This window comes from Manis javanica, chromosome 5, assembly GCF_040802235.1.
Source record: "Manis javanica isolate MJ-LG chromosome 5, MJ_LKY, whole genome shotgun sequence".
NCBI lineage: Eukaryota > Metazoa > Chordata > Mammalia > Pholidota > Manidae > Manis > Manis javanica.
The window spans coordinates 19,731,604-19,758,004 of NC_133160.1; the positions used below are offsets into that span (position 1 = coordinate 19,731,604).

General features: G+C 39.3%; 1 protein-coding gene across 3 annotated transcripts in view; it reads right to left on the reverse strand.

Annotated features, from left to right (window-relative positions):
- CTNNBL1 (catenin beta like 1) overlaps nucleotides 1-26,401 on the reverse strand; it is a 168,067-nt gene that overhangs the window by 86,911 nt on the left and 54,755 nt on the right. For all 3 annotated transcript variants that reach the window (XM_073236620.1, XM_073236622.1, XM_073236621.1), the window contains exons 6-8: nucleotides 20,705-20,798; nucleotides 17,973-18,064; nucleotides 235-307 (exon numbers count right to left, since the gene is read on the reverse strand). In XM_073236620.1, the coding sequence (XP_073092721.1) occupies nucleotides 235-307; nucleotides 17,973-18,064; nucleotides 20,705-20,798 (259 nt within the window). The remainder of the gene's footprint in view (nucleotides 1-234; nucleotides 308-17,972; nucleotides 18,065-20,704; nucleotides 20,799-26,401) is intronic.

Consider the following 26,401-nt stretch of genomic DNA (forward strand, 5'->3'; position numbering starts at 1 on the left):
AAAGGGAAAAAATATAGAGGAAGAAAAAAAATGAAGCTAACTGTCAGATTTTACAGCCGTCTAACACTGATACATCAGCAAACAAAATCAATACAGCTTGACAGAGTACAAAAGCTGCACAGAGAGCGAGAGGGAGAGCAAGGGGATGCCAAAGGCAAGAGAGCTTGCTGTCATGATCTGAAACAAGCCTGGCTCCTATCCTAACAGAATATCAATACCAAGAGGGAGCCTCACCATCATTGTCCTGGAGCAATATGGCCAGCACCTCACTACAATACAGTTTGTTGGCATCGAAAGGCATCTTTGCCTGTGGGAAAATAAATGAGAAAAATGTTAAGGGGCCTTGCTTCCTTACCCAGAATGAATTTTTCACAAGTACTAGGAACTGAGTTAGAGAGGGAAAAAGCCAGTTAAACGTAAAATAAGAGTCTGCCTCTGCTCTCGAGAGACCAAAGTCAAGTATTACACAGTAAAACCACATAGTAAAACCATAAATGGCAGATGTACACAATGGCTCAGCACAAATGTCACCTATTCTGTGAAGCCTTCCCAGATTCCCCATTTTGAGTCCAGGGACTATTGTCTAGCACTTAGCATACTCAAATGTCAACTAGATGAATGATTGAAAGTTTTGAACTTCTAATACTAAAATCCAGCATGGAGATTTGTTCACAAGTTACAATCATGAAATTTGGGCTGTAAATTAGCTAATAAATGATCAGAGAAGTTGAAAAGAAAGCAAGTTCTTGTTTAGATAGTTGAATGCATTTATGACAAAGTAGTTCCTTTTGGATTTTTTTACTGCTTAAAATTTAATTTGAGATCATAAACCTATCTCCTCATTGCCATAATCAGCCTACTATTTAAAAAGGAAACCACATTAAAAATGCAGAAATGTGTTAATATTTTAATACCCAAATTACTACCCAGAATTCCTTCCCTGCTGCATGCTGTGCTACTTGGAGTTTCAGTGGGGACACATCTACTGCAGGGACTGTCATGTCCATCCACACTGTTATTCAAGTATCTCAACATTAACAATGCCCCTTGGATAAAAATGTAGAGAGGAACAAATCTCATCAATATGCTTTTATTTGCTGTATCTTTATTTTTAATCCTTAAAAATGCAGGCACATAGACAATGACTGTTAATCAGCAGCAGCACTGTTACCTATCCAGGTTTTTGAAATGACAAATTTCTGTACCTGGAAAGGAGAGTGGAGGTGTTTCTCTTGGAGCTAACACCTCCATCACCTTTGCACCATTCACAGTTCTTTTTAGAGATTGATTTTGTACTTAAGAAGGAAGACTGGGGCTGAGCCAAGATGGAGGCATGAGTAGAGCAGCGGAAATCTCCCAAAACCACACATATTTATGAAAATGTAACAAAGACAACTCTTCCTAGAATAGAGACCAGAGGACACAGGACAACATCCAGACCACATCCACACCTGCGAGCACCCAGCGCCTCGCGAAGAGGGTAAGATACAAGCCCGGGCCCAGCAGGACCCGAGCGCTCCCTACCCCCAGCTCCCGGCAGCAGGAGAGGAGTCTGACGGGTGGGGCGGAGCGGAGCCCAGGACTGCTGAACACCCAGCTCCAGCCATCCGGACCAGAGCGCGGACACAGTGCATGCGTGCAATACTGGATACTAGGGAAACAGGGCAGCAAGACTGGTGAGCGGGTCCCTGAGGCCGGCGCCCGAGAACAAAGAAAAGCAGGCAGACTTTTTTTTTTTTTTTTTTTTTGGCAAGTGCTTTTTGGAAGTCTTAAAGGGACAGGGACCCCAATACTAGGGAAACAGGGTAGCAAGACCAGTGAGCGGGTCCTGAGGCCGGCGCCTGAGGATAAAGAAAAGCAAGAGGCTTTTTTTTTAAATTATTTATTTTTTTTGTTTTGTTTTGTTTTGTTTTGGTGAGTGCTTTTTGGAAGTCTTAAAGGGACAGGGCGGGACACTTAGTCCAGAGGCAGGGAATCTGGGGATCTCTGGGCACTCTAAACCCCTGGGCAGCACGGAGCACGGAAGCCCCTCACAGAGATAATTAGCCTCCCAGCCACTCCCCTTCCAACACAGCTCCACCATTTTGGAGCAGCAGCCTGACACAGGCCACGCCCACAGCAAGAGTGGAGATAAACTCCATGGCAGCAGGGCAGGAAGCAGAAGCCCTGTCTGCGTGCAGGTGCCCAGCACAAGCCACTAGAGGTCACTGTTATCACAGGAGAGAAAGGCCACAAACCAACAAGAAGGGAAGTTCTACCAGCCGTCACTGGTCCCAGCTCTGCAAACTATTTCTATCACCAGGAAAAGGCAAAATTACAGGCAAACCAAGATCACAGAGACAACATCAGAGAAGGAGACAGACCTAACCAGTCTTCCTGAAAAAGAATTCAAAATAAAAATCATAAACATGCTGACAGAGATGGAGAGAAAAATGCAAGAGCAATGGGATGAAGTCTGGAGGGAGATCACAGATGCCAGGAAGGAGATAACAGAAGTGAAACAAACTCTGGAAGGATTTATAAGCAGAATGGATAAGATGCAAGAGGCCATTGATGGAAGAGAAACCAGAGAACAGGAATGCATAGAAGCTGACACAGAGAGAGATAAAAGGATCTCCAGGAATGAAACAATATTAAGAGAACTGTGTGACCAATCCAAAAGGAACAATATCTGTATTATAGGGGGGCCAGAAGAAGAAGAGAGAGAAAAAGGGATAGAAAGTGTCTTTGAAGAAATAATTGCGGAAAACTTCCCCAAATTGGGGGAAAAAATAATCGAACAGACCACAGAAATACACAGAACTCCCAACAGAAAGGACCCAAGGAGGACAACACCAAGACACATAATAACTAAAATGGCAAAGATCAAGGACAAGGAAAGAGTTTTAAAGGCAGCTAGAGAGAAAAAGGTCACCTATAAAGGAAAACCTATCAGGCTATCATCAGACTTCTCGACAGAAACCTTACAGGCCAGAAGAGAATGGCATGATATATTTAATGCAATGAAACAGAAGGGCCTTGAACCAAGGATACTGTATCCAGCACGATTATCATTTAAATATGATGGAGGGATTAAACAATTCCCAGACAAGCAAAAGCTGAGGGAATTTGCCTCCCACAAACCACCTCTACAGGGCATCTTACAGGGACTGCTCTAGATGGGAGCACTCCTAAAAAGAGCACAGAACAAAACACCCAACATATGAAGAATGGAGGAGGAGGAAAAAGAAGGAAGAGAAGAAAAGAATCTTCAGACAGTGTATATAACAGCTCAATAAGCGAGCTAAGTTAGGCAGTAAGATACTAAAGAAGCTAACCTTGAACCTTGGGTAACCACAAATTTAAAGCCTGCAATGGCAATAAGTACATATCTTTCAATAGTCACCCTAAATGTAAATGGACTGAACGCACCAATCAAAAGACACAGAGTAATAGACTGGATAAAAAAGCAAGACCCATCTATAAGCTGCTTACAAGAAACTCACCTCAAACCCAAAGACATGCACAGACTAAAAGTCAAGGGATGGAAAAACATATTTCAGGCAAACAACAGAGAGAAGAAAGCACAGGTTGCAGTACTAATATCAGACAAAATAGACTTCAAAACAAAGAAAGTAACAAGAGATAAAGAAGGACACTACATAATGATAAAGGGCTCAGTCCAACAAGAGGATATAACCATTCTAAATATATATGCACCCAACACAGGAGCACCAGCATATGTGAAACAAATACTAACAGAACTAAAGGGGGAAATAGACTGCAATGCAGTCATTTTAGGAGACTTCAACACACCACTCACCCCAAAGGATAGATCCACCGGGCAGAAAATAAGTAAGGACACAGAGGCACTGAACAACACACTAGAACAGATGGACCTAATAGACATCTATAGAACTGTACATCCAAAAGCAACAGGATATACACTCTTCTCAAGTGCACATGGAACATTCTTCAGAATAGACCACATACTAGCCCACAAAAAGAGCCTCAGTAAATTCCAAAATATCGAAATTCTACCAACCAACTTTTCAGACCACAAAGGTATAAAAGTAGAAATAAATTCTACACAGAAAACAAAAAGGCTCACAAACACATGGAGGCTTAACAACATGCTCCTAAATAATCAATGGATCAACAAACAAATTAAAATAGAGATCAAGGAACATATGGAAACAAATGACAACAACAACACAAAGCCCCAACTTCTGTGGGATGCAGCAAAAGCAGTCTTAAGAGGAAAGTATATAGCGATCCAGGCACACTTGAAGAAGGAAGAACAATCCCAAATGAATAGTCTAACATCACAATTATCGAAACTGGAAAAAGAAGAACAAATGAGGCCTAAAGTCAGCAGAAGGAGGGACATAAAAAAGATCAGAGAAGAAATGAACAAAATTGAAAAGAATAAAAAAATAGCAAAAATCAATGAAACTGACAGCTGGTTCTTTGAGAAAATAAAATAGGTAAGCCTCTAGCCAAACTTATTAAGAGAAAAAGAGAATCAACACAAATCAACAGACTCAGAAATGAGAATGAAAAAATCACGACAGACTCCACAGAAATACAAAGAATTATTAAAGACTACTATGAAAATCTATATGCCAACAAGCGGGAAAACCTAGAAGAAATGGACAACTTCCTAGAAAAATACAACCTTCCAAGACTGACCAAGGAAGAAACACAAAAGTTGAACAAACCAATTACGAGCAAAGAAATTGAAACGGTAATCAAAAAACTACCCAAGAACAAAGCACCTGGGCCGGACGGATTTACCTTGGAATTTTATCAGACACACAGAGAAGACATAATACCCATTCTCCTTAAAGTTTTCCAAAAAATAGATGAGGAGGGAATACTCCCAAACTCATTCTATGAAGCCAACATCACCCTAATACCAAAACCAGGCAAAGATCCCACCAAAAAAGAAAATTACAGACCAATATCCCTGATGAATGTAGATGCAAAAATACTCAATAAAATATTAGCAAACCGAATTCAAAAATATATCAAAAGGATCATACAACATGACCAAGTGGGATTCATCCCAGGGATGCAAGGATGGTACAACATTCGAAAATCCATCAACATCATCCACCACATCAACAAAAACCACATGATCATCTCCATAGATGCTGAAAAAGCATTGGACAAAATTCAACATCCATTCATGATAAAAACTCTCAGCAAAATGGGCATAGAGGGCAAGTACCTCAACATAATAAAGGCCATATATGATAAACCCACAGCCAACATTACATTGAACAGTGAGAAGCTAAAAGCTTTTCCTCTGAGATCGGGAACAAGACAGGGATGCCCACTCTCCCCACTGTTATTTGACATAGTACTGGAGGTCTTAGCCATGGCAATCAGAGAAAACAAAGATATACAAGGAATCCAGATCGGTAAAGAAGAAGTTAAACTGTCACTATTTGCAGATGATATGATACTGTACATAAAAAACCCTAAAGACTCCACTCCAAAACTACTAGAACTGATACCGGAATACAGCAAAGTTGCAGGATACAAAATTAACACACAGAAATCTGTGGCTTTCCTATATACTAACAATGAACCAATATAAAGAGAAATCAGGAAAACAATTCCATTCACAATTGCATCAAAAAGAATAAAATACCTAGGAATAAACCCAACCAAAGAAGTGAAAGACCTATACCCTGAAAACTACAAGACACTCTTAAGAGAAATTAAAGAGGACACTAACAAATGGAAACACATCCCATGCTCTTGGCTACGAAGAATTAATATCGTCAAAATGGCCATCCTGCCCAAAGCAATATACATATTTGATCCAATCCCTATCAAATTACCAGCAACATTCTTTAAAGAACTGGAATAACTCAAAAATTCATATGGAAACACCAAAGACCCCGAATAGCCAAAGCAATCCTGAGAAAGAAGAATAAAGTAGGGGGGAATCACACTCCCCAACTTCAAGCTCTACTACAAAGCCATAGTAATCAAGACAATTTGGTATTGGCACAAGAACAGAGCCACAGACCAGTGGAACAGATTAGAGACTCCAGACATTAACCCAAACATATATGGTTAATTAATATTTGATAAATGAGCCATGGACATACAATGGCGAAATGAAAGTCTCTTCAACAGATGGTGCTGGCAAAACTGGACAGCTACATGTAGGAGAATGAAACTGGACCATTGTCTAACCCCATACACAAAAGTAAATTCAAAATGGATCAAAGACCTGAATGTAAGTCATGAAACCATAAAACTCTTAGAAAAAAACATAGGCAAAAACCTCTTAGACATAAATATGAGTGACCTCTTCTTGAACATATCTCCCCAGGCAAGGAAAACAACAGCAAAAATGAACATGTGGGACTATATTAAGCTGAAAAGCTTCTGTACAGCAAAAGACACCATCAATAGAACAAAAAGGTACCCTACAGTATGGGAAAATATATTTGTAAATGACAGATCCGATAAAGGCTTGACATCCAAAATATATAAAGAGCTCACCCACCTCAACAAACAATAAAGAAATAATCCAATTAAAAAATGGGCAGAGGAACTGAACAGACAGTTCTCCAACAAAGAAGTACAGATGGCCAACAGACACATGAAAAGATGCTCCACATCGCTAATTATCAGAGAAATGCAAATTAAAACCACAATGAGGTATCACCTCACATCAGTAAGGATGGATGCCATCCAAAAGACAAACAACAACAAATGTTGGCGAGGTTGTGGAGAAAGGGGAACCCTCCTACACTGCTGGTGGGAATGTAAATTAGTTCAACTATTGTGGAAAGCAGTATGGAGGTTCCTCAAAATGCTCAAAATAGACTTACCATTTGACCCAGGAATTCCACTCCTAGGAATTTACCCTAAGAACGCAGCACTCCAGTTTGAAAAAGACAGATGCACCCCTATGTTTATCACAGCACTATTTACAATAGCCAAGAATTGGAAGCAACCTAAGTGTCCATCAGCAGATGAATGGATAAAGAAGATGTGGTATGTATACACAATGGAATATTACTCAGCCATAAGAAGAAAACAAATCCTACCATTTGCAGCAACATGGACGGAGCTAGAGGGTATTATGCTCAGTGAAATAAGCCAAGCGGAGAAAGAGAAATACCAAATGATTTCACTCATCTGTGGAGTGTAAGAACAAAGGAAAAACTGAAGGAACAAAACAGCAGCAGAATCACAGAACCCAAGAATGGACTAACAGGTACCAAAGGGAAAGGGACTTGGGAGGATGGTGGGTAGGGAGGGATAAGGGGGGGGAAGAAGAAAGGGGGTATTATGATTAGCATGCATAATGGGGGGGTGGGAGAAAGGGGAGGGCTGTACAACACAGAGAAGACTAGTAGTGATTCTATAACATTTTGCTATGCTGATGGACAGTGACTGTAAAGGGGTTTGTGGGGTGGACCTGGTATAGGGGAGAGCCTAGCAAACATAATATTCTTCATGTAATTGTAGATTAAGGATAACAAAAAAAAAAAAGAAAGAAAAGGGGGATTACTCCCTGATAGGATAAAACTAACTGAATCAACTATTAATGCATGCTTTAAATATCCTTAATTTTGATCATTTAAAGGGTGTCAGATGATCAGCTACGGAAGTACATTTTTCTGATAATATTCCTTTCTCTTAAAAAAAAAGCAGTTCCTGTGTGGTAGTCTCCAATGAGTTCTTCACGATGATATAAAGGGCATATCAAAGGCTGTGCAAAGGGTTTGTTTGTGTTTATACAGAGGATCAAAGCCTAATTTGGCTACCCAGAAAATGAATTAAGATACGATCTGAAGAGGAACTTCCAACATCAACATTCTCTGGAAGAGTCATTCCAGAAGATGATCATCAAAAAACTTCACCAAGATCCTGGCACTGTTGCAGTTGTAGCTGCATTCATCCCACCGGTTCCTGGTCTTGTCATTGGAATGAAGAAGGAGATATCTAAGCTGGCCTGTGCACACAGTAAAACAACAAATTGGGCTGGATCTATACTGTCGGAACTCAACCAAGAATTAGGAGAAGTGCAAGTTGCAGCGCTCCAAAATCTTGTGACTACAGAATATCTACTGTTAAAAGAACATACGGGATGTGAGCAGTTTCCAGGAATGTGTTGTTTTAATTTGTTTGATTTTTCTCAAACTATTCAAATTCAGTTAGACAATATCCATCATATCATTGATACGTTTTCACAAATGCCTAGGGTGCCTAACTGGTTTTCTTGGTTTCACTGGAGATGGCTGGTAATTGTAGGTCTGCTTTGGTTATGTAACGGTATTCCTATTATGTTAATGTGTGTGCGCAATTTAATTAGTAGTTTAAAACCTATACACGCTTATGTTACTCTACAAGAAGATATGTCAAAGAAATAATCAATCTTCCCATGTTTTCTTCCATCTGCTACTTCTATAGCTTTTTTTCTTCCTTTCTAATTATAACCCTTAAGTAGACTTCATGCTTCATATCAAAATTACCGAGTACCATAATTCTTCCAAGTGGTAAAGATACCTTAAGACAAATGCTGGGCATAAAAGCCACAGGGCATAAATCTGCAAAGAAGTAAAAAGCTAACCTTTTCAAACAATATGGCTTCTCTCTCACTTACCAACTTTACACTTCCCCGTATGGCCCCAGAAGATGACTGGTTAGCCAGAGACGGGTAAGATTCCTCAAGGGAGGAACAACCTAAAACAGGCACAGTCACAGGGGGGCCATCAGGTGAGAAATTGGGGATCAACAGAGGTGAGACTTAGAACTTCACCCTCCCTGTTTTGAGAGAAATCTTCTGCATCCGTGGATGTTTTGTTGCCCTTGTCTAGCTTGGATTAATACTTAGTCTATAGGCACACACCTGATCATCTACATTTACTTTTTTACAGCACTAAACTATGTTTTCTACCTTTATCTTGCATCTACCTACCACTTCAGCATTTTATTAAAAAAATAATAATAATAATAATAATAAGGGAGAAATGTGGGATTCACATATAAATCAAATATAAAAATCAAACGAATATTCATATTTGACCTGATTGTTTATAGTTCATAATGTGTGATCAAAACCGAAAGTTTCTATGATGACTGCCCTTGCACTGTTCACCATGTAAGAACTTATTCACTATGTAACAATGTGTTCACCATGTAAGAACTTGTTTGTTATGCTTCAGAAGATCGGAGACTGATGAGAATTAGGCTTGGGGTGGATGAATGATTGTGCATTGAGCCCCCTATACAGAATTTTATTGTTGTTAACAACCATTTGATCAATAAATATGGGAGATGCCTTCCCAAAAAAAACAATAAATAAATAAATAAAAAATAGAAAGTAGATGATGTGCCAACCAGAAGCCCGAGAGTTCCTACACAAAACTCTGTATGTCATTAGGACTTCTGTATAGTTAGGAGTAGTTGACAATCTTGGACTTATATAATACCAACCTGAAATCTTTGCTCAGTCTGAGACAGACTTAAGCTTTTTCATTTGTTACTATTATCCATGACATTCAGTGGCCTTGTACAAATATGATACATTGTTTAGGCCTATCTTTTGTCCTATATAGAACATTTCATTTTGACTTTTATGAAAATTGCAACTCATGTACTTTACAAAGACTTTTAAAATGTAGAAATGTTTACTTCCACAGTCAATTTTGAGGACACTAGAATAAAAGGCTTCAATTCTCTGAAAAAAAAAAAAAAAAGAACACAGGAAATGGTGAGGATATGGGCAGACAGAAAAGACTTCATATTTTTAAAATATCTTTACAGGACAATTAGCTGATGGAACTGTTCTGTATCTTGACTGCATCAGTGTCAGTATCTTGGTTGTGATACTTGTTGGGGCAAACTGGGAGAAGGGTATCCAGGTATCTTAGATCTCTGTGTATTACTTCTTACAACTGTCTGTGAATCTACAGTTATCTCAAAACACAAAGTTTAATAAAACATGACTGCCTGGTTAAAGTAAAAATAATAACAAAAAAAAACAAAAACCGAAAGTTTCTGTGATGACTGCCCTTGCACTGTTCACCATGTAAGAACTTATCCACTATGTAAGAATTTGTTCTCCATGTAAGAACTTGTTCGTTATGCTTCAGAAGATTGGAGACTGACGAGAATTAGACTTGAGATGGATTAATGATTGTACATTGAGCATTGACCCCCCTATACTGAATTTTATTGTTGTTAACAACCATTTGATCAATAAATATGAGAGATGCCCTCTCAAAAAATAAAAAAATAAAAAAATAAAGTGCTTGATGGAAAAAAAAAAAAAAGAAGGAAGACTCGCTCCTAATGAAGCAACTTTTCAGTTGTCTATGCATGTCTTCCTCATCAAGCCTAGGTGCGCCCACAGGGTTTCAGGAGGCTGATCAGGTATGACCCAGCTTAGATTAAAAGATCTGTAGATGCAAGGTCTCATGTGTGCTTGGTAGACTCCCTGCTTGAGGCCTCTTTCAAGAAACTGAGTATAACAGCCAGGGTTTAAATGCCATCTGCAACATGCTTCACTAAAAAAAAAAGTTTTATAAAAATCAAAACATGGCTGCATCCAGCCCACCGTCTCCTGGACTTGCCATAGGAATGAGGAGGGAGATGTCTAGGCTGGCATGTGCATACAGTGAGACAACGAATTTCACCAGATCTGTACTGTTGGAACTCAACCAGGAGCTGGGAGGGGTGCAAGTTGTAGCACTCCAAAATCTCATGACTATGGACTATCTATGGTTAAAAGAACATATGGAATGTGAACAGATCCCAGAAATGGGCTGCTTTAATTTGTTTGATGGTTCAAGTACAGTTGGACAATATCCATCATATCATAGATAAATTTTCACAAATGCTTAGGGTGCCTAAATGGTTTTCTTGGCTTCACTGGAGATGGATGGTAATTATAGATTTGCTTTGTTTATGTCACCGTATTCCTATTATGTTAATATGTGTGTGCAAATTAGTTAGTAGTTTAAAACCTATACATACTTAAGGTACTCTACAAGAAGATATGTCAAAGAAATAATCAATCCTCCCATGTTTCCTTCATATGCTACATCTATAGCTTTTCTTCTTCCTTCCTAATTACAACCCTTAAATAGAATTTGTGCCTCATATCGAATTTACCGAGTATCATAATAACTCCAGGTGGTAAAGATACCTCGAGACAAGTGCTGGGCATAGAAGCCACAGGGCATAAATCTGCAAAGAAGTAAAAAGCTAACCTTTGCAAACAATATGGCTTCTCTCTCACTTACCAACTTTACATTTCCCTGTATGGCCCCGGAAGATGACTGGTTAGCCAGAGACGGGTAAGATTCCTCAAGGGAGGAACAACCTAAGACAGGCACAGTCGCAGGGGGGCCATCAGGTGAGAATTTGGGGATCAACAGAGGTGAGGCGCAGAACCTCACCCCCCCTGCTTTGAGAGAAATCTTCTGCATCCGTGGATGTCTTGCTGCCCTTGTCTAGCCTGGATTAATACTTAGTCCATAGGCACACACCTGATCATCTGATCATCTACATTTGCCCTCTTACAGCACTAAACTATGTTTTCTACCTTTATCTTGCATCTACCTACCACTTCAGCATTTTATTAAAAATAAAAATAATAATAATAATAGGAGAAATGTGGGATCCACATATAAATCAAGTACAAAAATCAAACGAATATTCATATTTGACCTGATTGTTTATAGGTCATAATGCATGATCAAAACCGAAAGTTTCTGTGATGACTGCCCTTGTACTGTTCACCATGTAAGAATTTATTCACTATGTAAGAATTCATTCACCATGTAAGAACTTGTTCGTTATGCTTCAGAAGATTGGAGACTGACGAGAATTAGGCTTGAGATGGATTAATGATTGTACATTGAGCATTGACCCCCCTATACTGAATTTTATTGTTGTTAACAACCATTTGATCAATAAATATGAGAGATGCCCTCTCAAAAAAAAAAAAAAAAATCAAAACAGAAAAGTGAAAAGCCAAGAGATGAGCATCTCTATAAGAATCAAGGATATACTAATAAAATTACTTACCCAAAATGTATAAATTGTGCTATTTTAAATGACTTGAGCTGCACCAACTGGTATGCAGCTCTTCAAGGGCCAGCGTTCTTGTTTCAAATGAGATACACTTAAGTGAAAGAAGCCCAAAGACATCAGGCCACTAAAGCAATAGTCCTACTGTGATTTCAATGCCTTTTGTCCTTTATTTGATTTTATAAATGCCTACCCCTGTAGGGGGGTCATTTTCTCTTTTATTTCAACAAATATTCTTTGGGCACTTGCTATATGCAAGACAAAGAACTGAACAGGACAGCACACAGAGACGAATCAGACATGAATATGGTCCATTACTGTGGCATTTAAAAATATTACACTGAATTAAAGTTAATTTTATTAAATAATGCACTCACATGTTTTTTAAAAAAGGAACATGAATCTGGGATCAGACACACCTAAGTTTGACACATGAGAATCTACCACTTATGTGACACCAAGTCTACTGCTTTCAAACTGTGTACCTGGAGTGTGACACCGAATTCAAAGGGGAACTGCAGGATATTTTTAATTTCCTAGGAAAGAGCAGTGACATTTGACATCTGCTGAACTGCACTAACTACTAGCTCCAGGTACATTTCTTTTGATGACATCTTATCTTTGTGAAGCTGGGTTTTGGTGGTTGCTGTGATAAAAGAGCTGTGTGAAAATCAATGTGGAATAGGAATGAGGAAGGGGGAGTTCAATCTGATTCCACCGCATTAGGAATTGTGCAGTACTTGAAAGGTACCCACATCAATAGATGTGGTGCTTAAGAATAAAATTAAAATATATTTGCTTTTAATTCACGTGTTTAATTTTTTCAGAAGACTCCTGAATTGTTAGGACATAAATATGTGTTAAATTGTTTGGACCTAACTATTTAATAAACAGGACTGTGAGGTCTTTTTTGGCATGGAGCATTGTAGAAACAAAATTACTGAGACATTAAGGGCCCCATGAACTGAGAATGGGCATCTATGACCCAGGTAACATTTCTTGGTCTTAAGTTTTCTTATCTGCAAGATGGAAATAATAAAATAACATCTTCTTAGGAGAGTTACTATGAGAATTAAATAAGATAATATGGAAATACCTAACATACAGTAGGTACTACAAGTTTTTTTGATAATTGGAAATCCAAACTATCCAGGTTGGAATCTCAGCTCTAATGGTTACCAGCTCTGCGATCTTGACCAAATAACTCTGCCTCTCTAACAGGTGATTTCTCTTATGTTAAACAAATAAAATAATTTCCTCAGGATTAAATGAACCAATATACACACAACAGGCACCCAGCAGTTGAGTTGCCCTTCTCCTGAAAATTCCCCTAGGAAATCTCCAGCTTTTGCTGTGACACTTCAAGGAGTTTCCAGTTTGCCCAAAGTAAATTTTTGAAAAATCAAAATCATAATTTTGTAATTTATAATTTTTTTCCAGCATTTTTTCCTTAAAATATAGGCCCTTTGATTGAAAAACTGGCATGAAGGAGGAATCTAATCACAAAGTCAAAATGATTAGGCTCCATAACTCCCCAAAACTGAGCCTTGCAATGCTTCAGAGCCTGAAAGGGATACCAGGTAGGAAAGAGCTTGGCAAGCGGGGGAGGCTCTGGCGATACCCAGGCCCGACTGTCACAGGCTCTCCCACATACTTTTCATGTGGTTTGAGCAAAGCACTTCCCCTCTCTGGGATTCTTTCTTCATCTGTGAACTGGAGAGAGCAGTGCCCACTTGGAAGGTTGTTTGTGATCAGAAATATGTCCATAAACTATCTAGCACATACTTCATAACCAATATATGAGGTTCATATCAGATGGGGAAAACTTAGTGGTGATAATGATGATGCTGATGCTGATGACAGCCAAATACTTTAATCTTGTGGAAACAAAATAAAAGAAATTGTGGGCCAGGTAGGAAGGAGACTAATCTTTCATGTCTAGCTAAAGACAAAAGTCACCAAATAAATTTGATTTCTGTTTAAAACTCAGCCAGAAATGACAGCCTCTGAGCTTGCAAAATACAAAAATAACAAATTGCCAAATTACAAGGACATTTGGTCAAAATCAGGAGAAAGGAAAGAAAATTCATTTAGCAGGTATAATCTCTTGGATTTTGCAAAGTTAACCAATGGGACTTGGAGCTTCTGGGGCTGTCTTCTTTCTATCCAGCCAGAAGCCTGGTGATCCTAAATCTTTCAGCCATCCAAGTAATTGCAAAGTCAAACATAGGTTTGTACTCAGCATGCACTAGCCTTGAATAAAATTAAACTTCACCTTTCTGGGAGCTGCTGTTTTTTTTTGAAAGTACAAAACAATTATGCTACCACCCACAGTTCGAAGCTGTAGGTTATTTCTACAGCTCACCTCTGGTACCTGGAACACACAGGGCAGGTTCAGACACACCCACGGCCCTATTCGATTGTCAAAGCAGATTCTGCCTTGCAAAATCCCAACTCCTGGTCATAAGAGCATAAGGACTTAGCATCAACCAATTGTACATACAGTATAACAGCCAGTTCTCAATTTGTTAGCTCATATACTGAATGTTGCAACTGTTTTTGGAGCATAAAAGGAAATCTTAATTTTGTTCCATTAGAAAAAAAATGATAAAACTTTGGGTTTTGACATTATTTTCAATAGGACATAATATCCTAATAAGTTCCTATACCCCTTTAAAAAATGAACTCTGATGCAGTGCCCCTCACACTATTGTTATCTGTTCACCTGCTAATGCAATCATCTGCAATGGGTTTTATCCTCATTAGCACAAATTAGGTTTCATTTAGTGGGTGAAGAAATCAATGATTATCTCTTTACACTGCTAGGTTACTAGGACAAAAAAGAGACTCAGCAATGTACCACTCACTTAAGAATTACTCAAGGACTACTCAATAAATACAGGGTGATCAGTTAAATAATAGCAAGGTTCTATCAAGCAAATGTAAACCTAAGTATTCAAGGATGGTGGTTCTCAGACTTCAGCATGCATCAGAATTGCCTGCAGGGCTTGTTAAAACACAGACTGCTGGCTCCACCCCAAGCTGGGCAAATTCAGTGGGTCTGGGGGGTAGGTTCCAGATTTTGCAATTGTAACAAGGTGATTATGATGCTCCTGGTTGGGAATCATACCTTGAGAACAGTTGGAAACAAACTGATGGAGCCCCACTTAAGGAGTCTATGCTTATTTGGAGAAAGATACTGAGCACACAGCATAAGAAGGTCTGCCAGGTGATGAGGAGAAGATGCTTCATGAGGGTAAGTATCACACAGTTATTATGGGTATATATCAGAACCCAGATCTGCTAAATTCCACAAGAGAACCAGTATGAAAAAAGTAAAATAGTTGATACTCAGAAAAGTAGTGCTACGGAAAGAGTGCATGAAGTAAGTTTGGAGTCTTGGGTTTTAATTCTAGTTCTATCTCTAACTAGCTATATGAGTTTGTACAAGGCACTAAATCCCTATAGGTCTACATTTAAAATTTTTTATCTGCAATGGAACTTACATACTTCCTTTCAGTCATAAAAATGGTGGATTCTACATGAAGAGTAGGGATTTAAACTGGCTAAGGAAGGCGTGTATAATTTAGAAATATGTAAGAAAGACAAGAGTCATTACTGGGGAGGGCATTGTTTTTAAAGACATGTCTTCTTGCTGGCCTCACCCTTATCCAGGACTTACTTTCATTAATGTTTTGGACAACACAGGATTTTTCTAAGTGCTCTTGCTTACTAATAAAATAATCAAATAGCATTTTAATATTTAGATGCCCTGAAACCTTGAAAATTTGTTTTAGAGACAGCAACATGGCTATGCCCAGAGGATTACATAAATACTGTGCCTAAAAGGCAAGAGTCAATAGCTTGCTAGATATCAAATGGGCTTCTTTATTACCCTCCTCAGGGGAATGGAATCCAGCCAAATGCCCAAAGGTCTCAATTTCCCTTCCAGTTACTAATTCAAAACAACACCAGCAAGTTTCAACAACACCTTTCAAAAGACAAAGGAGGCCTGACATTCTGGTTTAATGAAAGATCCTTGAATCAGTGTCAAATCACAAATGAGAAAATTTGGTCCTGACTCCACAGAGACAAAAACTATTGGATTATTCTGTGTATTTTAAGGTTGTGGCTCCAACCTATGGCCACCCCACAAACAACTCAGGTTCCTGCCATCTATCACATTCCCTTACCTCTGTGTTCTACTTTCCTGTCCCTGACTCTTCACTCTCAAAATTTCTCAAAAGCTTTGGAGAACACAAAATTATGTTGAATACTAAGAAAGAAGAAACTGAAGGAAATGTAAAAGGAATTACATGGGAAAACCAGCTCAGTTCTAAAACCAAGGATGTCAAGACTCATGAGAGGAGGTCAAAGGAAGTTGCAAAGATGACAATGCACGAATTAACCAGGCCTTATTTTTCCTGAAAGGAAGCTGAGTGCATGTGTGTGTAAAGGTAGTTGCAGCTCTACTGAACTATGCGTTAAGTTTATACTCTGCCAGCAAATGTGCCTATACCCACTAATGGTAATGCTTGGGCTAGCTGAGTATCCTCAAGTCATGTTAGATAAGTCTATATTATAGATTTAGTGGGAACAACTGGTTAAATAAGCAGGATTGGGGAAGACCTAGGTTGTCAGAGAGGGAGGGAACTATGGGGCATACGGTATCTTAGGCAGAACATTGTTCCTTAGCCCTGCCAAGACAGTAGGGGATAAATCTGACCTGAAGCACCTCAGACTTATGGGATCGCTGTGACACCCTGAAGCACAGCAAGGCCATGACTACTTAGAGAATCATTCTAGCTATGAACAAGTGCCTCTCTCTCCATGGTGGGAATCCTCGCCCACCGGAGGATTTTAATAGCAAGTAACAGTTTCAAAATGCCTCCCATTACACCTTTGATTAAAGCTATTCTGAGAGAAGCTCCTGCCTCTCCTTTTCCTCATTTACTCTATGAGACAACACTAATTGTTAACAAACTGGTGAAAAGGTCTTAGGCTAAGAAGGGAAGAGAATAAACAACCCAACAGAAATATGAACAAAGGCCATAACCTAAAAGAGATTAATGCAAATGGCTAATAAATAACGGGAAGCTAATATACTTTCCTTGATTTTAAAATTCCAAAATAAAATAATAAAATACCAGTTTTCACTGAGCAGATTAACAAAATTTAAGTTTGAGAATATCCAATGTTGCTAGGGGAAAAAGACAAATCAATTAGCGGGGCAGCCTTTAGGAAGGATAATTCTGTGCGTGATACCTACCAGAAATGTTCATGTGTATGTCCTTTGCTCTACCAATTCTACTCCAGGAATTTATCCTACAGATAAACTGACATAAGCGTGCAAGAAAAAAAAGTGTTGCATATACGAGGATATTCAATGCAGCATTGTTTATACCACTGAAAACCCATTACATGACAGTAAAAAACTATTATAAACAAGGAAATAGTTAAAATAATTTTGGTGTATGTGTGAAATGGAATACTAGACAGCCATCAGTTTAGGGGAAAAAACCAAGTTGCAAAATAAAATATTCTATAATTCTGTTTGTGAAACACACACATATACTCGTACACGTGCACAGAAAGCTTCTGAAAGACAATAAATAGCAGCTCCCTCTGTGAAGTGGAACTAGAAGGAATCAGCAGAAGGGAACTGCTATTTTCAGTTTTATATCTTCTGTACCACGTGAATTTGTTTGTACTTACAAAAATGTTTGTATTATTTTCAAATGTATTGAAGGCTCTTTTTAAAGCCTCTTCTTTTAAAACAAGCAAAAGAGAAGCAAAGAAAGAGGCAAGGGATACCAAAAGACTCGCAGACTAGATCATGCAACCTGTGCCAGTGACCCAGCACCAGCCACACCCAGAGCAAAGAGAAGACTAAGCTGCAGTCCCCCCAGAACCAAACCTACCTTCAGCCGCTTCAACAGCCACTGCAGAAGACCCTGCTGAGCAGCCTCTGTACACATCTCTGGCCGGAACTCAGCCATGTTTTCCACAATAGCTGAAGGGAGACAGATACCAGTCACTTGGGAGGGCAATTTTGTTTCCATGTGCAATAAGCCCTCTTCCCATGACAGGCATTTTATTCCTTTTCCCACTTCCCATATTCCTCCCAGCCAGATGCTATGGTGTCATTTTTAGATTAGCCAGGGGATGCTATGTTTCTTTTTTTCTTAGTTTTGTTAAAAGTAAAACTCATAACTGAAAATGATGGAATTCACAAAAGGTGTAAGTGGTAAATTTTCTGTGCTAATCGGGAATAATACTAGAGCAAAACACACAGGAGGGTTGATGCCTGCCTAGAAGGCCTTGTTAGTCCTCATCGTACTAAAAGTCCCAGAGACCTGTGACTTAAGAGACAGGGGCTAGGCAGCAGCCTGAGGGAAAAATCAAGGGGATGGTGAATTTGGGAGTCTCTTCCTTTCTTGATTCCTCCATTTTCAGTTCTCTTTCTCTGGATATTGCAAGAGAAACAAGCATAACCTTCTTTATTGAACAAAATAATGTGCATGAGGGGAAAGGCCATGCAGGCAGAGGTAACTGTCAGGTTTTCAGAAGCAAATATAGTTAGTCCAGCTATCTCTTACGACAGCCAAATTGCTGCTTAATAGAAAAATTAAAAATTAAGAAGCAAAGAAAAGGTTATTGGATGAATATGATACTAAAAAACGGGACTTAAAAAAATCACCTATGTTTCCATCTAATGCATCCAGTGCTTTCATTTCCTTCAGGACCCTTTCCACTCCATATCTTGGGATATGGTACTATGATAAAGCAGATAGAGCTCTGTGTTCTCTCAGCATAATGTCCAGAACACATCAGGTCTGAATTTTGAAGGACAAAGGGCTGAAGAAATCACCACACCTCCTATGTTCTTCCTCACTCCTTTGTCCATGTCAGCTTCACCAATGGCAAATTAAAGAATGACTGGGCAGCCATGGGAGCAGAGTAGCATGGAGACCCCTGGGAGATAAAAATCATTATAATACCCTAAATAACTTTCTCACATTTTCTAAGAAAATCAACTCATTCATTTTAATCTCCTATCCCTTTATCTTTTTATTCTAATTACGCTTAAAATGGCTTCCTATTATCCACTAAAATAAAATACAAACATCTTGCCTTGGTTTACAAGGTCCTCCACAATCTGGACAAACTTAACTCTTTCCATCCCATCTCCCACCATTTGTACCTCCCACTACCATAGTACATTTCTATTCTTTCCCCAAAGCCCATGCCCATTCATGGCGTGGCAAATGGTAGTCGACTGCCTAAGGGTCCTCACATTTCCCTGTCAAAACACACCTATCTTCATATTCAATTCCTTGCTCCTATCCAGCCATTTGGAGAGGGATCCTTCCTCTTCACTTCCATATGCTCTTTGCTGACTCTTATTATACCATTTCTTACCGTGTATTGTATCTCCTTTCTGTTCAAGACCTTCCCATCAGTCTGCCTCTTAAGGAATAGAACCATGCCTAATTTATCTTTAATCTGCTCCAGTGCCTAGAATTATGCCTGACAAACAGCAGGTGCTCAATAAGCGGGGGAGGGATCAATCTCCTGAGCTCTTGGTTAGTGACCAAGCTGAAACTAGACAGATCTATATAAACTGCCAACCTGGTACTTTTCCCTTACACCAGACCCTTTTTATTAACAGTTAGTTAATACTTTTGATAAGCTTTCTATTCAACATTAGGCTCCCAGATGGTAATACCAAATTCTAGCTCTAGACCACAGCCAGCCCCCAAATTATAGGTTGTAGTGTTTTCTCTCCTTTTACTCCCAGATCTTCCCCCCTTCTTTATGATAATCCTCACCAAAGAGAGTATAAAACTAGAAGAGAAACCTGTGGCAGACACAAAGAAACTGAGAGAAAATCTGATTTCATCAAAATTTCTGCTTCTGATGGGCTTTTGATCATTTCTCAAGCTCTGCTTACAGATACGTCACCTTTGGTTTCCATAAGACAGTGACCAGTGATAAAGAGAACTACCCAAAAGCACAATTTTAAATAGGCTATTGGTTTGGCATCTTTGCAGGGGGGAAAATGGGGAGTATTCAAGGAGGGGAAATACAGAAGAATCCACTTAAATGAACATATGATGAAGCAGCAGCAGCGTTAATTAGCAATATTTCAGCTCACAGTTACAGAGCCAACTACACATACGAAGAGGAAAAAAATACCACCTTTTTCAAATAAAATGTCCTATAAAGGCACACATTTCTTTAAAAATTTGCAGTTCCGCTGAAGGGAAATGAGAAGAAAAACCAATATAAGGGAATTTAAAAATTGTAAAATAAAAACCTCCCAAAGGAAGAAAAAAAAAAGAATTCACCCTGCAGAGACTTCATCCAAACTTTTGAAGGCAAAGGCCTGTTAAAAGGAACCAGCGGTTTTTGCCCAGGAAGGTTACCTACTTGGACAAACGAAGATTTCTGCTTTATTACCTACAAGCCAAACCAGAGCTGCAGTTATATGAAATTTACACAGGAGTCTTCATTCCTGAAAAGGCAGTTTGGGAGCAGAAGGAAAGAAAACACTCGTGCTGTTGACTCTATTATGAAGGAGGAAGACAAATGAGCACCAAGCCCCCAAACAAACATAAGCTCAGGAAGTGCTGGCTGCCCTTCCCCTCACCCAGAGTATTGTGGACTCCGTCTGCCTCTTCTTTCACAGACTCATCCAGGCGCTCCAGATTCTGCACGAGCAGGGCTACCACTTGTCCATCCACCTTTGACAGCAAGGAAGCAAAAGGATAGGGATACACGTCACAAAACAGTCCCCACAACGTCCCCACTCCCATACTCCTCTACTGAATGAACAATCAGCCGCCTAAGGTTTACAACATGTTCTCCCATCCCTGTCTCTCTATGAGCCTTGAAATGATTCGAAGGCAAGGAAGGGCAGGCACCATTTTCCCGAATTTAAGAGGAGTAAACTGAAACTGGGAGGCAAAGTAAAATTCACCATTACAAAATTAAAGTGCTAGCACTTGAACCCAGCCAGGCCTTCTGAAATCAAATTCGGTGCTCTTTCTGCTTCTCTGTGGTATTACAAACACCTTACAAAAATGCATTTTAAGTCAGGTCAACAGTTCATTCAAGTGAAAAGCATGTTTCTAGACGACAGCACCAAGACATGTTTACTTGGGAAGTTCATTTGCCAATACTTAACACTGACCTCAAAATTTAAACTCAAAACATTCCTAATTTCCAGGCTAAGCTTTTATGAAACTATGTTTTCTGATGAATTTCTAGTTCCTTTTTAGAAGAGAATATTAACATAATAAACTGTCTTACATTTATGTTACATTTAATGCATAAACAAGCAATTCTGTTTAGCTAATTGATTCACACAACACAGGAAACTTTTAGTAGCTACAACAAACTTTTAGTAGCTGATTTCAAGAGAGTAATGACTAAAAAGCTACTGAGCAGTGGCAGCAAAAGCAAAAACCATGCTTCCCTCTTTGGTGAAAATGTTGATACTACTTCACACTACCTTCTGTGCATGATTTTTACTCTTAGGGAGTCTGCCCTTTGGGTGACCCTAAGCTATGTATACCAAGGAAGGTAACTTAATGCCTACTAATCAAGAAGTGATTATCTATCTGGTAATAAATTCCTAAGTAGTTGCCAGTAAGTAATAAGTAAACCTGTATGGGAAGATAAAATCTGCTGTGGACCTAAGCTATATTCTCTCCCTCACTGCATCAATTACCTCACTTAGGAACTGGGAATAACTTGTTAAGATTAAATGAAAATATGTGGAATGCCTTACCAGGATCTGATTCAGAAATGAAATAGAGAATTTGAATCGAGCTCTTTATCCCTTCTGATACCTGATTGTTCACCATGTGTACTTCCCACAAGCTAACAAAAACTCAAGTTCCTCAAAGGCAGGCACAGCACCCTCATTCACCTTGGCGTACTCTTCAAAGTCTAGTGTGATATTAGACCTAGCAGACACTTGGTAATTTTGCTAAATTCAAATAAACTGATGAAACACTTACTTTGTGTGCTGTAATCAGATCTGTATATGCATTGCTCCCTTTACTCTTGTGGTACCCTCACAGCTTTTACAAAACACTGAGATCCAGAAAGGTTAATTAGCCTGACCAAAGTCACAGAGCTATGGCAGAATTGACCAACTCTGAGATTCTGTCTTCCCGTCATACCCTGTATCACTTGGGTGAGGGCAAAAGAAAGGAGAGAGAAATGTCTCATTCAACTGACACTTCCTCAGTATTTGTGTACAAGACACCCTACAGACACAATTCAAATTGAGCCTGAGGATGGAACAGAGGACAGATCTTGAAATAAGGCTTCTTAACTCTTTCTCAGTGGAAAAGCTGTAATTATTGACAAACCAAGGAAGGTAATTTGTGAGACCTGAATCACAAATGAAGTAGATTTTTCTAGGCTTTCCTTTGTGACCAGGTGTGAAGAACAATGGAAGACACTAAGCTGCATCTTTGAGGGGATACTGATGCCAGAATGGAGAATGCCCATAAATACAAGCAAAGAGCTGTCTTCCCTCTTACACCAAGGAGATACACAGTGTTGTTCTCAAATCTCACCAGCAAAAGCTTCACCAAAGAAATCCACTGCAATGCTTTCCTTAATTAATTGGACAATTTGGGTATGTGAGAGAAAACAGAGAAACATCTGGGGGGAAAATATGAACCATGTCACAGTTTGTTTTTCCCTAAATCACCCTGATTGACTTATAATCTCCCTGAATCCTAAAGCAGCAGATACTGCAAGTCCACTGGGCATCACACTGCTTGTCAGTTCTGCAAACTGCTTACCAGTTTCAATTGCTTACTGCTGCTTTGTCTGTGTTATTTCCTCCCCTCTTTCCTTGATTCTTAGTTATGTTTTCCATCCCTACTGTCTGGAAAATGGTGGGGACAGTGGCAATAAGCAACACATTCAAGTCTCAGAATTTACTGGCTATGGATAATGGGTGTCTGGCTAGAGGAAAATCTTTTTTCTTGCTCTGGAAATCTAACTTGTAACAGACAGCCTTTTAAGCTTGCAAAGTGTGAAACTTCATGTTTAGCTGGGTTAAATGCAATTTTATCTGATTGCAGGAGGGTCAAGGCAGTCAAAATAAACTTAGCTCAGAAAACCCTTAAAAAATATTTATATTATGCATAGCTCTGGATATCATCTAGCAAGAAGCACAAATTAGCATTCTGTCTTACTCCCTCTAACTCCTTGGGTCTATCACCTTCCTCCTGTATTTTGCACCTATGTCTAAGTCTGAAAAAAAAAAACAAATCCTGCAGAGATCATAGCATAAGTCAGAGCAACATTGGCCTTGGAAATCAAGACTGCCTTAAGCCTGACATTTTCTTATGTCATTGGTTATTTGTCTGTTAGCAGATCTCCCAAACAATATTCCAGTAGGTTCTAATGAGACTAAGTGCAAAAGCATGATCAGACATCCTTTTCCACTTAACCAGACTAGATGGATGGATACAAGAGAAGAAGAAATAAAAAAGGAACAGATGAGGGGGTTTGATGGATTCTTTGTCTTTCTTGCACAATCTGCTAACAGGCTTTTTCAAGGGTTTGACTGGATACTTGGAGTTGTGGAGATTTCATATTTAAAAGACAAGAATAAAAAATCCCCCACACCAACCGAACCTTGATCAAGCAGTAAATTTTGAGGATACATATAGCAATATGGTCATAGTGCAAAACTTATGCCTGTTACAACCTACCTAGTAATATAGCTTCCACTCTTGCTCCTTTAATCCATTTCCCACACAGCTGCCAAGAATAGTCTTTTTAAAACGTTTGGTCAGACTACGTTACTACTCCCTTGCTTACGATCCTCCAGTTACTACTCCCCATCATGCTGGCAGTTCCACCCAAACCTACTTCCAGTGCCTACAGAACCCAGTGTGGTCTGCCCTGGCTGCTCTCTCCCTTCACTCCAGCTGCACACTAACCATACTGGCCTTTTTTTGGTTCCTCAAATATGTCAAGCTCATTCCTGCCTTAGGTCCGTTGTACTTGTCCCATCTTGCCCTTGGTCATTCTGAATGGCTGCTTTCTTCTTTCCATCCAGAACTCAGACCTGTCCCAACTACCTAATCTAACATGACTTCCCAGTCACTCTGCATCACGTCAATCTATTTTAATTCTCTATGTAACAGAGAATCATTGTTTTCTTGTTTTCTTACTGTTTCTCCCTCCACTAGAGTATGAGCTTCACAAAAGCAGACTGTCAGTTTTGCTCACTGCTGCACACTCAGTTCCTAGAATCCAGAATACACCAAGCACTCAATAAACATTTAGTGAATGAATGAACAAATGAATTTTGCTTGGGAACAAATACAGAGGAAGGTGAGGATGTTAATAGAAATGGGAAGGGCTAAAAGTGATAGGCTCCAGAAATTTACATAGTAAGAACTCCTAGAGACACTGAAAGGTACCTACCAACCTCAGCCTCACCTGAGCAGCACTACCAGCCCACTGAACCAGCACTGGACTTCAAAGTTTAACATTTAAGCAATATTAATTGAGGTCAAGAATGGGTATGGAGGGTAGTTCCCTGGCTCTCCACATCGAAGCCCCTTCTGTAAAACTCTTTTTAGCAGATGGTAGCACCTCACATCTCTGGCCACTTCATGTCCAGCCACATTTCTACTACCTCCTCTGGCTGTGAAACCTCCCAAACCTCAAATGAAAGCCTCCCTCCAGAGACCAAGCCAATAAACCCACAGCTCTGCAGCCCTTCCTGCTTCTTCCCCATCAGAAGTGACCACTTCCTCCTCGTTCCCACAGAAGCTTGCATCTCCCACAGTCACTCTCCACATTGTGCCTTACAGTATCTTCATCACTTACTTCATCCTCCTTTTTTAAAACTAAATCTCTGTGCTCCCACATCTTATTTAGATACATACCCTTAAAATGTCTGAATATTAAATTTATTCAAAATGTTTTTTGAACATTTATCAAAAAAAAATGTTAACTCAACAAACACTCAAACATCTCATTTGCAGATGATACATATCTTAACATTTACTAAGTATTTCATATGTGCCAGGCACAGTATCTTGATGAAGATAATTGCCACCATTTATTGGGTGTTTACTCTGTGACACACACTATTCTAAAGACTATAAAATATTACATTTATTCCTCACTTCAGCCCTATGCAATAAATAGGCACTACTGTTATCCCCATTTTGCAGAAGAAAGTGAGTAAAGAGAGGTTAGGCAACACTCCCAAGGACACACAGTTAGTGACAGAGCCACTCCACTGGTGACTCCCCTGATGGGAATTATATCTCAAGAAAGAAAAACTTATAAACAGAAGTCTATAGGCCAGCATGACAAGCGCCAGGATGTATAAAGTGCTAAAGGAACACATATTCTGCAAGATGATGAATGAAGAAAACTCAGAAAAGGTTTATTGGGCTTTATAGGATGAAAAGTATTTCAGGTAGCATAGGAAAAGCAAGGCTTGCAAAGTTGAAGGCAGATGGGAGCAAAGGCATGGAAGTTTGGGGACTAGTAGGTAGAAAAATGGATGTCATCTAATCACAACTCTTAGGGAGTCCCAGGTCATTTTTAGAGAGGCATGCCAGAGAACTGCCCTCCAAGCAGTATACCCTTGTGTTTACTACTCTTCAAAAAAGAGTCTATTTTCCAGGCTACCCAATCAGCTTGTTATAAAGCACAAACACCCACCTTTTGCATAAGTAAGAGCAGTGACTGTGAACCCCATTTTAAACCCCAAAGATCACTGAGAATGCCAGGACAACACTCTCTTCCCAGGAATGTCCTCTTCTATTGCCTGGGACTTTCAATTGGGAAAAAGACCAAGGCAATAACTGCAAACTGCACACTACAATAAATTCTGCTATATGCCCTCTAGCCTCTGCTCATGAAATTCCAGGCCTCTGATATTGGCCCCAAATTAAAACTACAAAGATGACTCAACCCTTGTAATATGAGAATACTTATCAAACTTCTCCCTGAACACAGAACAGGGTAGAAAAAATAAATGGAAGTCCACCCACCAGTTCTGCTCTCTGATATTTACTTAAAGCTTCTGACTGGCTGCAGACAAGCAAATAATATATGGAAGTCTAGGAATGTTCAATTGTGATTCACACCAGTCCCACAAGTATAAAGTTATGAGTCAAAACCTTAAAATAATAATTTCTAAAAACTAAACAAACAGAAAACCCTGTATAGCAGCCACCTAATGGCTCCCAGACTGAGGATGAACTACTTCTTTCCAAAAAACAATAAAATATGCAACATTCAGCTTTTTGTTGGTGGGCTTGGCAACACAGAAAACACAATAGGG